The sequence below is a fragment of the Labrus bergylta genome, chromosome 11 (assembly GCF_963930695.1).
Source record: "Labrus bergylta chromosome 11, fLabBer1.1, whole genome shotgun sequence".
Taxonomy (NCBI): domain Eukaryota; kingdom Metazoa; phylum Chordata; class Actinopteri; order Labriformes; family Labridae; genus Labrus; species Labrus bergylta.
In genome coordinates this window covers 8,783,806-8,799,054 of record NC_089205.1, presented here as the reverse complement: position 1 = coordinate 8,799,054, position 15,249 = coordinate 8,783,806, and the positions used below count along the sequence as shown (strand labels likewise).

Below are 15,249 nucleotides of genomic sequence, written 5' to 3'. Positions count from 1 at the left end.
CAACATGTCACACAAGTACAAAGATCTTTATTTGTTTATGTACATGATTTCAGCTTTGACTTTGACACAATGAGGGTGTGATATTATTTTTCTCCCACAAAGAATGAACTACTTAGTGCATCTTAGTCGAATACATAAGTCTCCAGTCTGGCTGTTCAGTACAAAGCTTTCCTTTAACCCGAGGAGCATGTTGACAACGACCCAAACAGTGAGGATGGAAACTTGTTGCATTCCACGTTGTTGGAGGCCACATTCCATCTGGTTAAACACAAAAGAATTTGAATATAACTATTCAGGAATGGGCCAGTCAGGCAGCAGAGCTCTTCGCATCAAGCTGTTCAAACGCCTGTAGGGCCAGCTCAATGTAGCCCGACCTCTGGGAGTCCTTCTGGGCATAGATCTGCAGGGGGAAAAGGTCAGAGGTCAGCAGAGTTAAGTACAGAGAGGGCACAGTGAGGTGAGTAATGTGCAGCAGGGGCCAAGCAAAAACCTCTAAAAGTACAATCCCAGTATTCATTGTTTTAGTAGCACGTTAATAAGACACAGCTAAGTCTGTGCTCCACAATCAAGCGAGGCGAAACGAGAGGCCTCGTATGAGAGCAGACAGACACCCGTGTCTCCTGCTGCTAACCTCGCACATTAAATGGCTGTCATTCTGAATGTCACTCCCCTCTGCTTCAAGGCCAACGAGCTGCGAGCACTAATCAGACCTGATGTGTCCCGAGCTCGGCCCCGCAGTTCCCACGCTTGAGACAAACCCAAACCTCTTACAGGGGAAACCTGAGATGAGGCGGCCTTGATTTGACCTCTCAGGAGCTACGCTAACTCCTGATTTACTCTGATACCCAAGAGGTCACGATTTGTACGACCTGGACAACTTCTAGATCAGATGGCTATGCATAACATAAACACAGCACAGTGAATCAAAATGTTTAAAAAAAGAGAGCTGTTAGTCAGCAGATTTATTCTGTCAAGGTTCAGAGTTCTCACCTTCAGCAGGTCGGTGCCAGTGGCCTGCTGGTTAGCAGCTTCCTGGGCTGACTCACTGTGGGGGTGGACCATGTGAAACAGAGACACGAGGCTCACTGCATCCTGGAGACTGGAAAAACACACACACTTTGAGTGAAGGGCTTTTCCAATATGCACAGAGGCTGGCTGTGTAAATAAAGTCAGAGTGCCAAAAAATATTTTAATTCCAGAAATAACAATAACTACAAGGACAGTCTCTTGTGTTGTTAATAACCCAGTTAAAAGTCTGCACACAGGGCTGGTACAGAAAGAAGGTCACTTATAGGGCTTTCAGACTTGCATAAAAACTCCTGAAAATACACAGACTCACAGCTCTTTCTTCAGCATGTCCACTAGAAGCCCATCCACCCTGCAGGCGTTGAGCAGGTACCAGGCCATGCCTCCAAAGTGCCTGGTGGAGCGCAGCAGCTCATATTTGCCGTGCTTGTCCAGGTCCTCATAGGTGGCTGCATGTACCTACACACACAGCACATTGAACAAATGAGATCCTAATTTAACACGAAGCTGTACATACTCAGCGTGAGGCTCCTCACAGCAAATCTATAAACTCCACATCGACACCCTTCTTCTAATTTGACACTTCATATCCAGTTCACCAAAGCAAACACAGAAACTGACTTTGGTAATTACACGCTCTAACATGCTCTGCACAGTGTTCAGACTTCAGTAACAAGGCGATCATCAGGTTAAAATAACAGGAATGTTACCCTGATGTATTCTGAGGAGTCTGGTTCGAATTGGACCAGGCACAGGTCCAGCACATCCTCGTGGCGGTCCTGGGAGAACACCATCTGACAGACACACACAGGAGAAAATGTTCAAATAAAAAGTCTCCACTGGGGTTTTCACTCAGACCTGATCAGACATCTTCTCAGGACTGCACTGATGCTCAAAGATCTCACATTGCAGTTTCTCTCAGTCCTCTCAAAGAGAAGAGAACACTTCACTTTAAGATCAAGAGTTAACTAAAGTCTGGTTTTTGCTTCTGCATCGAATCCACGTTGTTGTGAGTACTACATACTTGTGCATTGGAGTGTCTGCGTAGCTCTGCACTACTCTCCGATATGTCCATGATTGTTACAACACCAGTTTCTGGTTTGTGTACAGGAAACCACGGCGACTGAAACTAATGTTGGTGTCTAAGATGATACATATTGAGCAGCAGCTGATAAAACTGCAATTATTGCAAAGAAGAAAAGAGAGCAGGTTTTGGAGGAGATTAATCTTTGACTAGATAGCATTGTTAGTGTTTTTTTATTTGAAAAAAGATGTTGTTACATTTATAATTACAGAAAAATAAAAGCTTTGAGGAAAGTTTCCACCTAAACAGGCGAAATGTAACTTTCAAATATGAAGTTTGCAAAAAAAGCTCAGCTTGTCACCTTGAGGTTCTCTTCCTTGAAGATGAGCGGCGCTGTGAGTTTCCGCCCCTCCTTTGGGAAGTAGACTTGAATGAGCCGGTCTCTCTCCTCCCAATTCGCCTTCCTCAGCGTCCCGTCGGTCTCCCTTACAACGATGAACCTCTCCTGGATAATATAAGGACATATATGTAGGGACTCATTTGAGCAATGTTCAAAGTCAAAAGTCTATTAGTAGAGTAAAAAAAATAATTTGATCAAACTAGTTCTTAGAATTTTGAGTATAAATAAAATAAGTTCAAATCAAAAGGGTAAAGAAAACAGCTGTAGACCAACCCTATCAATTATTAAACAAACATTGTAGAGAGCTGTCTCCCCCCGTCCCCTCCTCTCTAGAGTCCATGCTCACGCAGGTTGCCATGTGGTGGACACTGAAGCTTCAGTGTTTATCCAGCTCTGCATCGGTCTGTAAACCTTTCTGTGTTCTAACATCTCTCCATTTTTCAAAAGCATCTCCAACATTGATCCTAGCTTGAGCACGTTTCTGCTCGTGGAGCTTATTAGAAACATGCAGAGGCTTTTTAGGTCGGGTACAATCACTTCTATCTGAACCAGTTCTCTTGCTTCCATCGCTGCAACACCTGTTGGTTTGACCTGATAACTGCTCTCATATCTGGCAAACCGAGGGGTGTCCAAAACGGCCGTGTTGGGGTCTCTTAAAACCACCTACCTTCACTGGTCCAAACAAATCTAAAGTTAGAAGGAGGACATACTGGCTGCTGCATTGTTGTCAGAGAAGCCAGCACTTCAACATAGCATGTTTCCTTAATGATCATATAGTAAGGTCACTTAATCATTTCAGTCTCTACACATCTTACTGATTGGAACTTTATGTAATAAAATAAGCACATAAATGACATCATCCACAAATGCTGCAGAAGCTACACATCCAAATTGTATTTATTGAGAAGCGTTTAGCTTTCAGTACGACCTTTGCGTTCGTTTCTGCTATAAAACCTGAACTACAAAGTTTATTTTTGCAGCAGCATAAATCACAAAAATCTCCATCCAATCCAAGTTGCATGTATGCAAACAAACCATGAGCCTACCCTGTGTGGGATGTTATAGGTGATGTCTGTGAAGACATATTTGGCTGTGTCGGTGCCCGCCAGGATCTTGTCCACGGACAGCACATCGTATATGGGCTTCCTCTCCTGCAGGACAGGTGGCATCTTCAGCAGCTTCTTGGCCTGCTCTGTGGCTAACTCTGTTGCCTGGGAACAAACACAAGACACTGAGTGAAACATATGTGACTATGACGTGTGTGAGTGATAAGAGGGTGCTATCGTGGTTTTTCTGAAGTGGCACCTGCTCTAGTTGCTCGTCTGTCATGAGTTTATATGTGGGCGGCTTCAGCTCCTGTTTGATTGGTCGGAACACCTTCTGCAGGTCCAGGCCAGTTATCCTGGTGAGAATGTCCTGAACAGAAGGATCGGTGAACTGAGGCTTCGCATCATCTGAGAGGGCTGGAGAGAAAGTTACACCAGTTAAACACAAACAACAGAACAATAAAGTTAAATAATCAAGGTTATCTATCCGTTAATCAGATTTTTAGCATGCATTGTTTGTATTTAATCTATAACAGGGGTTCCCAAACTTCTCAGCTCGCGACACCCAAAATAAAGGTGCCATAGACCGGGGACCCAAACTGTCCCTGAAGTTGGTTAAGATGGCATATATCATATCAGCGCACAGTCACACCCACACACTAATCAGTCTTTTTAAACACTGGTAACAAGTTGTATTGAAACAGAACAGACCATACTCTTTGCCTTCATTGACTGTAAAGTCAGGTGCTTTTGTATAAAATGTATATAACACATGTAACAATTTGTGAGTTTAAAAGTGGTGACAGAGAGGAGGACACTGAACAACTGTTATCCTTTATCGATAATCCTGACCACCCTCTGACCCCCGCTGAGCACCTTCTCCCACAGACCAGAGGAGGACAGACATGGGAGATCTTTCCTACCCATATCTATAACCCTGTAGGACAGCTCACCTCTGATCAGGCCTGTCATCCTGATCATCTCTCTCTCTCTTTCATATTGTAACCTGCTCTGCTCCTGTGAAGTTTGCACATTCAATGTTACTTAATTAGTGTATCCACACTCTCAACATACAGTAAGTAATCACTAGAGCTCTCTGTGATCACTGTTTTACAATTCAACACATCAGCTGCCCTCCAGCAAAGTCTGTTTACATTCAGTTTTACACTCTGTCTAATTTGTTCATTTCGATTATCTTTATTTGAAACTAAGAATTAACAATAAACTAAATTCTGCATGGATACATTTATTTATTTACCCTCTACAGTTGTTATATTTGCCTTAATAACTTGCTGCTGTAACGCCACAGTTGTACATCTATCTATCTATCGATCTAGTTCCCATAGCAACAGTAACACAGAGTAACTAGCTCTATCGAACCGCTACCTTTACCTTGTTAGCACTTACGACACTTTATTGAAACATAACCTGCCAAAAAGCATATTAATAGTTTAAAATAAATATTAGACACCCCTTATAGTGTCTGTATCGCTTCCAATCTGTAAATCAATTTAAAAAACGACAGATTTGTTTGACACCCGCACGGAGAGAATCGAGGACCACTAAAACACGCCACAAGGTCAGTGTTACAGCGAAGAAAACAACCCGTAAACAAACACATTAATCGTTTAAAACTCACCGGTGTCTTTGGTTCCGCTACAAAGCGTCCGGGCGCCACATTTGACCAGCATGTGCTTGCTCTTTTGCACATTTTTAACCCGAGAATGGCTCCGAAATAAGCACCGTGCCGCACCGAGCGCCGCCATGTTTGTTTTTACCTAATAGCGTCCGCCTTTTTCTTCTCCTCGACGTTTATTGGCTGATCGCAACGTTTGGGTGCATTGCGCCACCTACTGTACTGGAGTGTACAAGACATCAGAGCTGTATTGCAGGTTGGATTCTTAACATATACATATTCTCGGGCTGTTAGCATTAACCATAGACTTTAAATATTAATGGACGGAGCCTGAGTGACGTCACCCGTCTGTTCCTGCAGGGGTCTCTGGAGGCTCTCTGATGCTGGTCTCCATGCTGGAAATGCTGTCTGTGCCTAACTTTCAGTCAACCTAACGACAGGCTGACAGCTGGAGCTGATGTTTGATCACCAGGTGGCACTGTAATACCATAAAGGATCCTAAAACTGGAGAATCTGAAGAAAAGCATAAATAACACTCGCCCTCATTGAGGACATTTAGAGATAACTTTCATTCATACATTTTGTATTTTGGTATCGAAGTCTAACATGTTGTTTTGACTTTGTCCTTCATGGCTTCAACGCTGCGTAGACTACACACATTCTTCACTTGTCATTACGTTGTGTTCTCAAATTGGCTGATAACTTTTCAAACCTGTCTGCACGATAAGAACAACGCTCAGAAGTCACACAGAGAAACAGTCACAAAGACTTATAGATATGAAGTCTGTTTATTCTAAGACCCACAACAAAGATAATTTATATTGTGTAACAATTACAGAAATCAGGGTCGTTCTATGTTTGTTTGTTTAGCTAATAAATTCTGAACTTTAGTTGACAAGGAGAAGTAATGAAATAACTCGTACTGGGGCCTATTTGATAGAATATTTGAATTAACTGTATTTATAATTTAGTTAAAAAGAGATGGGATTTAAATAATCAGCACATAATAAGACCAGATAAAGGATGCAACAACGCATTGCAAACTCAAACACATTGCATTCATGCACACAGTTACAGTTATATTATTGTTATTATGTGGACTTCATCTGTGCACCTTGCAAGTCTCTACCTGCTCGTGAAACTCTTTTTATTCAGCTTAAAAGTCGACCCTAAAAGTATTTAACGTGAAGCAGATCATTGCTGCAATTCCTTATGAAGGGTTATGAAACACATCATCAGGTTTGTGCACATTGTTTAAGTTCCAAACGCTGCAGCAACGAGTCAACCAGTCAATGAAACATAAGATTAGAAAGAAGCTGCATTATTGTCACATCACATCCAAGCTCGACCAAACACCAAAACAATATCTGTCGGCAGAATCGTTTTCTGTAAATCTAAAGAAAAGCAGAGGATGAGTCATCTGCACAGGAGGAGTGTGGTGGTAAAGGTCAGATTTTTCAGTTTATACCACAAGTCTCATTTATACGTTATTACAAAGAAGGCTGCAAAAAACACCAGAAACAGTTTTAAAACTTGTCTAATCTTATCCAATTTAAATTCATGTGAATTAGAATTCAATATTTTTGTGTTGTAAGAAATAAACTAATATCCTCAAAATCAAAGTTAAATCACCTTCACTGCCGTTATTAGAACAGGTACATTGATCGTGGTGAAGCTGTTTTGTTAACTTTTTCCAAACTGCAGCTGTGCAGAAGAGACTCTTCAAAAAAAATGTTCTGGTGTGAGATTTAAAAATCTGAGAGAAGAGAATGTGTGTCTTCATGTCTGAATCAACCCGACAAGCAGATTGATTTAAAGAGCAGGGTTTTAAACGTAGCTAATTAAAAGATAATCATAAATTAATTTAAAGTTTTCATACACAAATTAATAAAAAAAATACCTTATTTTTGTTACAAGTCCAATGAAAACACTTCAAGAAAGAGCCAACAGTAAACTTTTAACATTTTCAGTTGTGTTTTTATTTCAGAAATATATTTAATATATTATCATTTCAAAAAGATTAATTATTTCAAAAACAACCAGACAGAGTCGATTAAAACAAACAATTTGAGATCGGGAGAATTTGTAAATAACAGATTTAGTGTGTGTGTGTGTGTGTGTGTGTGTGTGTGTGTGTTTGTGTGTGTGTGTGTGTGTGTGTGTGTGTGTGTGTGTGTGTGTGTTGTAATAGCTCCTAAATGGAGATTAAGAAGATATACAGACCCACAATTCTTGCATGTAGGATTAGATTAAAGTACTTATCTCTTAAAGATTTATTTTCAGGCTTTTATTGGAGAAATAGGATATTGGATAAAGCTGGAAATCGAGGTGAGAGAGAGAGGTTGGATTCAAACCCAGACGCGGGCCCGCTTATAGGACGATGCTCTCTGTACTTGGGGCACACAAACTTAAGTAGACTTAATGCTTTAGTGACGAATCTTCATGAGAGGCAACATGTAAATTAAAGCTCCCAAGCACTCAACCTTCACTGTCTTTGTGAGAGGAAACATGTCCAGAATCAAGACATTTGACCCCTGCAGATTATAAAACTAAATCACTAAATGCAATCTGTTAGTGCTTTCACACAGAAAACTCCTGAACATTTCCTGAAATTTTCAAGGATGAGCTGCATGTGTGAATGCAAACAGCCGAGAAGTTTCTCCTGACAGCCCGCTGTAATATTTTTCAGCCCTCCCTTGACTGACAGGTGTGAACAAGCAACTCACGGAAATGTCACGGTCAGAGCTCCTGACATTTTCAAAAAAATATTTCAGGAGTGTTCTGGGAATCAGTCAAAAGTATCCCCCAGCACACACACACACATACACACACAGAGTACAGTAGTACTCTCAAGCCCCAATTACTCTCCCATTAGCCACAAACCCAAAAAGCAGCCGCCACCACGCCAGCCTTCAGATCATTAATAAAACTCATGTGCCCGGCACAAAGCCTTCCTGCAAGATCCTGTTTCCCCTCTCTCCCCCAGCATCCCCCTTTCTCCTGCCTCCCTCCCTCCTCCCGGCCCACGACTCCTCTACTAATCTGCAGGAGGATTTAGATATTAGCCGGACAGATGGAGGTGTGGCTCGGTCGGTAATGAGGTGAGCAGTGGCAGTGAGTCCGGGGGCCCAGACACCGGTGAAACGACGTGTGGATTGAGCTGTAAGAGGCCCCTACACAACCAGATGTACACAGCTGTCACACTGCTGACAGCGAGCAATCCTGAGGGCCCTCAAAACACGACCACAGACACACACACAGACAGCATCTATCTAATGCACGCTGTTCAACTTTTTTTTAAATTTTTCTCATCCACATTAAACCCCAATTTACCTCTTTTATTTTGAAGTTTTACTGTAATGAGAGAAAATATTGAAAACTTCAAACCCTAACCCATGAGAGAAAATACTGAAAACTTAAAATGTAGGAATACTTACACAAGGCTCTGCAACTTGTCCTTGTTTCCTTACTTAAGTTTTCTGTATCTTTTTACAGCTTCATTTCAGAGAGAAATATAATGAACTTATTTTATTCCACTGTGTTTATCTGTGGCCATGGAGGGATATGAGTACATTTATTTAAGATGGAAATGAACATGGTGATATGAAAACAGAAACTAGAATGAGTTGATTGGATGTGTCACAAATGCAGCTTGCATCACTATGGATAACTGCCTGTGTGATGTGGGATTCATACATACTAAGAGAGTGGTTCTCATCAGGTGGGTCGTGACCCAAAAGTGGGTTGTGGAGCTGTTTTCAGTGGTCCGCTAGAGTGTGTGCCATGAAGAAAAAAATGTGTCAAAAAGTCTATGAAACGCTTTTAAACATGGCTGTTTTGTTCCGTCTGAGATCCAAACTGCACAAATCTGTTATTCAATAAATCTGATGAATTTGGGTCTTGATTTTTAATGGAGGAGTTGTTGTTGGTGTACTGAAGCTATAACCTCTGAAAGTCACTTCTTCATGGTGGGTTTTTTACATTTTAGCAGAACAAACATTTAGCAGTTATTTTCTCCTTCATCGTACCTGCAGGAAGTATTTCTAAATACGTCTTCACTGCTCCTCTGACGGTCGATAGGTTGAGTGTTACGACCGTGTTTCAGTGTGACAGCGAGCAGCAGGAAGCTGAGAGGTGAAACCCGAGTGTAGAAGAGGGGCTGGATGTGGGTGGGGGGTCGTGGAGAGGGGATGCAGGGGTTGTAGAGGGGTTGGTGGGCCGGTAGGTGAACGAGTGGGCGATCGACGGTGGTGGTGGGGCACTCAGGGAATGACTCGCTGCAGATGTTTATTACACTTTCTGTGCACAGTGAGTTCAGCGCAGGGTGAAACGGAAAGGTGTGTGTGTGTGTGTGTGTGTGTGTGTGTGTGTGTGTGTGTGTGTGTCTGACTGCAGAAAAAAGCGAGGGAGAGAAAATGTGAAGAGGATGTCTATCCTCAAACAGATGAAGAGTCAATCATGTATGACTCTGAGAGGAGATGATGGAACAAATAACTTCATCTAATGTTTGTGAATTCAGCTCGCTGTTTTTATTTCTGCATCTGAAACTGAAGCACGTCTACTGTGTTATAATCCTTATTTCACTGTTTTGTAATCTCTTCTGTATTTCATTATGATGTCTGTATTTGCAGTATCACTATTTCTGTAACTCTCTTTCCTTCAGTTTTAATCCTGATCGCCGGGTTTTTGACTATTTCATGCAGAAAGTTTTCAATTGACTTTACATTTTTTAACTTTTACTTTATATACTTTGTTCATCCTCGAGGCTGGGTGTTCGGTGCACCTCAGCGTTGCTCAGGAAGTGCCCTGGCACCTCTCCCTCTCCAGCTACCAGACCAGCTTCCATATTATGGTCCGCATCGGGACTTCAACCGTTGACCTTCCAGTTCCCAACCCAAGTCCCTACAGACGGAGCTACGGCCGCCCAATGAACACATTCACACATTTTTATGAAAGCTTCAAAAATCTCTGAGATTTCCTTCATTTACAAGGAAGTGAAAAAACAGAAATGTGCATGATAAAAACAAACCAAAGAGAAAACAAACACGCTCAGAGAGGGGGTGACATCTTCATCAAGAGAAAATAATGCAATAAATATCGTGTCATTCTGACTCTCTGCTCTCTAATGATCTCTGTGAAGGACAAGAAGATAAAAACTGTACCGCTGCTGCTGACAGGCAGGTGGCTGAAATGCTGCTCATCGAAGAATGTGAAGGTTGTGTGTGTGTGTGTGTGTGTGTGTGTGTGTGTGTGTGTCAGTGTTGTTGTGGCTTGGGAGTGGGCCCTCCCAAGGCCAGTCCTACTTCTCTCCTCCTCCCCCTCTCGTCCTCTTCTCCTTCTCCTCCTGCTGCTCTTTGAAGAGGAGTCAGGATGGGAGAGAGGGCAGATAGCAGGCCAGAGGAGACGCAGCGATAGGAGAGGTGAGGGGGAGTAAAGAGAGAGAGGGAGCGAGCGAGTGAGTGAACGAGGGAGGGAGGGAGGGAGGGGGTTGCAGAGGGCACAGTGACATTACCTCCGACTGTCTCATCGACCTGTCTCGAGCTGATTTGATAAAATAGAGAAAAGAAAAGTGTGAGAAAGTTTGAGGAGAAATTATTTAAGTGTTTATCTTTTGAATAATTTAAATCAAAGCTTCTCAATAAAATGGCCTCTGCCCTTTTCTCCCCCTCCCCGTTAAACATATTAGTTTAAATCTCCGCACTTAGGACTCATTTTGCAGGGCTCTTTATCTAACTTTACATGAAGCAAAAGAAAAACTCAAAAGCATTTTTATCTGCAGTGGAAAAAGGTGTATCAGTTCATCTTTATATTCTACCCGGGTGGGCAAACGAGGGACAAGAGTTTGAAAGGAGCCTCACAGCTCTAAGCTCTGTGTGCAGGACGTCACTGTCATGGTTTGTATTGAAACTATGTTTCATTTTGAAAACTTCACTAATGATTGATTCATATCCTCTTAGTGTCATTTCACATGCTGCTGCATTAAGAACAAACCATCTTTCTCTCCTTATTAGTTCTCTGTTTAATGTCATGCAGATTTAAAAAGAGGGAACAGAAGTAGGAGGATCTGACAAGCAGAAAATGTTGACGATGTGGTGATGTGGTGTTTGTCTTACAACCGCTGTCCCATCAGGGCTCCTCCAACGGAATGATTTAAACCAGCTGACGAAATGTTTCACGTGCTTGAATGAAACAAAAATCTGAGCTTCTGACGCCTACATCCGCTGCAATATGAGACAAAAACTAAGAGTATAAAAGTAGTCAGAAAGCTCATTGATGTGTGTGTGTGTGTGTGTGTGTGTGTGTGTGTGTGTGTGTGTGTGTGTGTGTGTGTGTGTGTGAGAGTGTGTGTGTGGTTGGTTTGTCGGAGTGTGAGGGGAAGGTCAAACTCGGGGAATGCAGGAGGTACGACCGTGGATGGCAGCAGAGTTCACCTGCACCGACTGACCTTCAGTGACCTCCACCCATCTGTTTGTATTCACTGATTCTATGCCTGCAAGAAAACACACACACACACACACACACACACGCACACACACACACACACACACACACACACACACACACACACACACACACACACACACACACACACACACACACACACACACACACACACACACTCAGAGAGAGATTCAGGTTAAAACTTTCCTCGACCCCTAACTCTGCTTTGGTTTAAACTATCTCAGTGATGTAAAAGAATGACACACATGAAAAATCTTTATGAACATATGACATCGACCACATGACACCCCCCGCAAGCTTAAGCTGAAATGCAAACCAACAGCGGCCCTCACACCTCAGAAAGACCTCAGCAGACACACACACACACACCTCAGTGCATTTGTTTCCAACTAAACCCCCGGACGGCTGGGTTTACGGGGTTTACATGCAATGTGAGAAGCAGCCCCCCGAAGCTTTCCCCCCTTCACTCTCACTTTGTTATTTTTATAATTCAACACCGGGTCCGGTTAGAGACGGGGTGACAGGGGGAGCGTGGCACTGATAAGGTAGCTAATGCCAAGCTTTTTACAAGGTCAAAGATCACCTCTGCTTGACTGGGTGGTGTTCAGGGTGTGTTAAGAGCGTGGAGGAGGGGGTGGGTGGGGGGGTTAAGGTATGAGGGGTTGTTAATAGAGGTGAGGGGGGGGATGTTTAATCATCAGAAATTGAGCAATTACAGCAAATAAACAAAAGAGGAAAACAGTGAGCAGAACCAGAGTCCCAAAGGAACAGGAAATCCAGAGGGATCAGTCTTCTGATCCGCCCCAGCACTCAGACAACACTCACACGCTTTCTACACACACACACCGACACACACACCGACACACACACCAACACACAAACACACACTTGCTACCACTAAATCAGGCTGTTGATTGAGCCAGCCTCTAATTTTAGAGGCTCCCGACCAGCAGCCCTCTGCATCCTGGGGTCTAGTTCGGAACAGGCGGAAGAAAAGGTGATTAATAACTGTCATGTCTGTCATGGCGGAGTGGCGTAGGAGAAGGGGAGGGGCTGCAGCTCTGACGCTAAAGGAGGAAATGGAGTAACACGCGAGATGCTAACAGCTGTTGTTGTTATCGTTGTCCAGGAGGAGGAGAACAAGTGGAGTCGTATACATGTCACTGCTTTTTTCACATGCAGTGAAAACTATCAGACCTCTCATCGATGAGGCTCAACGTGTTTGAAGAATTCAAAATGTTTAAAAAACGGCCGGGAAACCTTTTATCAATGTGCAAATGAACACACAGACCCTGATCTCATCAATCTTATAAAGTTTCAGGATTGGTGGATTTTTTGTATTCTATTAAAGTGATGGGATTTGTTTCAAGGCTCTTCACACTGATATTCAAACTGACTTGACTTTATTGTGCACTGTCCCTATTTTAACAAATAAATAAATAGTCTCTACTTCCACCCTGATGAATGCCACAAGCCCAAACGTGTCGGTCTAATTTGTGAATAAACTTGATCTTCATGCTACAAAGTGTAGCTGCTTCATGCACCTCGGTGGTTGGTGAAGTTGTGGCGGGAAAATCCCACTCAGCTTCTTCAGTAAAACAAAACAAGATCAAATAATTCTTAAAATAAAGTGTCATGATGGCGATGGTGGTGAGGAAAAAACATGTCGTTTGAATTTCATGAAGAACAACCGGCAAAAGGCCGAATGTTGTGACTTTGTGAGGCTTTATTCTATGTCTTAAATTAACACACACACACACACACACACACACACACACACACACACACACACACACACACACACACACACACACACACACACACACACACACACACACACACACAGCAGCGTCAATTCCAGGTCACAAATTCTGTCATCCCTTGTCTATAATAATAAGAATAAATAAGACTTTTGTAGCGCTTTTCTAAATACTCAAAGCAAAATGATGAAAACAAAACAACGAAGAGGTAAAGTCAGAGAAGGAGAAGGTTGAGATTGTTAGTGGCTGCAGGCGATGTTGAAGAGGTGAGTTTTTAGGGATTTCTTGAAAAGCATTTTTTATATTGTCCTTTTATTTAAGCAGTTTATTTACAATTTCACATTTTGTCGAAGAGAATGATTTCCCCCTACATCTTTGGAAACAAAGTTCATTTGACCTCATGGCCACTAGAGGGCGTAAGGTCAGAGCTCTGCAGCTGATAACAGAACCATCTCAGCTGATTTCTGCAAATATTTCACATTTAGTTTTTTGTGAGCTTTTTATGGCTTCACGTTTATTCTGTAGGCTGTGGTATATTTTATTATTCCTAATATTGATAGTGTTACATGAATGCATCCATCTGTGGGTTTCAAATATTCCTCAAACATGATGAGACTTAAAACAAAATCTTTGTCTGCATGAGGACTGTGAAGTGCGTTTGCTTTCTACATCTTTATCACTGATCGTTTAAGCCATACAGAATAATATTTGTTATTCAATTCGTTCAAGTCAGTCAATCTGAGCGGGCAGTTTCCTCTTCAACAGACAGAAAATAAAAAAGTTGTTTCTATCGTCTCTCACAACCTGCAAAGGGGTTACAATGTGACCTAGGTAAGGGTCCTGGCACCGATATAAGGAGGCACTTATCATGTCTCTCATGGTAAAAACTGATGATCAATAATTAAACTTGCAAAGCCAGTGTCTTAAATGTCAATAAAAGTTGCCTCTTAAATGAGTTAGAATTATTATTAGAACAGTTGGGACTGTGTGAGGAGGACAGCGTTTGAAAGATTTAGCACGGCCGAGTGTGGATGTTAAAGTGTAATGTCATGAGATGTTTCACACCCTTTCACTTCGAGGCCTGAATTACACATCTCGCATCACGCAGACACACTACACCCAGATATCACAGCGCTGTCAGTGCCGCGGAGAGTTTAATCTTAATTAGCAGCCAACATTCGAGATGTTTGGACACGTCTGTCAACACCAATCACTTAGAGCCGAGCTGGTTTGGAAACAGATCGGCCGCAATTGACCCTGTTACTTGGATGATTACCCAGCAGGCACCTGTTCAATCTGCCACAGGTAAACCCTTGTTATGTCTGCAGCTGGTAGCCAGTGATAGAAGCGTGAATTTAATGTTCCTGCAGGACTAATGTCAGAACTTTGGTAAATCTCCGAGTTGAAGATCAGAGCACAGTATGGAGGCGCTGAAGCATGCACGTGGGTGTGTGTGTCCATCTGTGTGTGTGACCTCAGCGTGTCCTCCGTACTGTATCTCCGGCCCTGCAGACTGCGTTTCCCCTTGTGAGTGGGAGGCTCCAGGCGTTTGATGTGGCTGACGGTCGCCTCCTCTCACTCTCTCTGGCCTCGGATCTGTGGACCGGGCCCGCGTGGGCTGGGTTCGGTTGAGATGACCGCAGCGGCGACGGTCAGATGCCAAACCCACCAGTCGGGTCCTCCTCAGTCACATGACCCGGGTCACGTGACCCAGAGAGGGCAGCCAATAGTGTTGCCTCTTCATGCGGTGGGAAAACATTCCGACAGCTGGCCTCGGACATTTCCAGAAACATCTGCAACGTCCGCCACTGGTGAGAATCTCCCCCCCTGCTGCTCCAGAACATAACCTTATGATAATAGAGCTGGTGGATCAGGAACGGTATGAAAAGGTGCTT

General features: G+C 42.9%; 1 protein-coding gene across 1 annotated transcript; it reads right to left on the bottom strand.

The window, feature by feature from the left end:
- Positions 1-7: 7 nt before the first annotated feature.
- Positions 8-5,294, bottom strand: mrps22 (mitochondrial ribosomal protein S22). Its single transcript, XM_020636853.3, has 8 exons — positions 5,136-5,294; positions 3,756-3,913; positions 3,497-3,661; positions 2,412-2,555; positions 1,737-1,820; positions 1,340-1,485; positions 991-1,099; positions 8-400 (listed from the first exon to the last, which is right to left on the bottom strand). Exons 1-8 carry the CDS (start codon positions 5,260-5,262, stop codon positions 308-310), a joined length of 1,026 nt encoding a protein of 341 aa, XP_020492509.2. The 5' UTR covers positions 5,263-5,294; the 3' UTR covers positions 8-307.
- Between the last annotated feature and the right edge of the window lie 9,955 nt (positions 5,295-15,249).

Coding starts and splice junctions, on each gene's coding strand:
- mrps22 (XM_020636853.3), bottom strand. CDS start 5,262: ATGGCGGCGCTCGGTGCGGCACGGTGCTTATTTCGGAGCCATTCTCGG. Junction 3,914..5,135: donor TAGCGGAACCAAAGACACCG/GTGAGTTTTAAA, acceptor CTTTCTCTCCAG/CCCTCTCAGATGATGCGAAG. Junction 401..990: donor CTGGCACCGACCTGCTGAAG/GTGAGAACTCTG, acceptor TTCCCCCTGCAG/ATCTATGCCCAGAAGGACTC.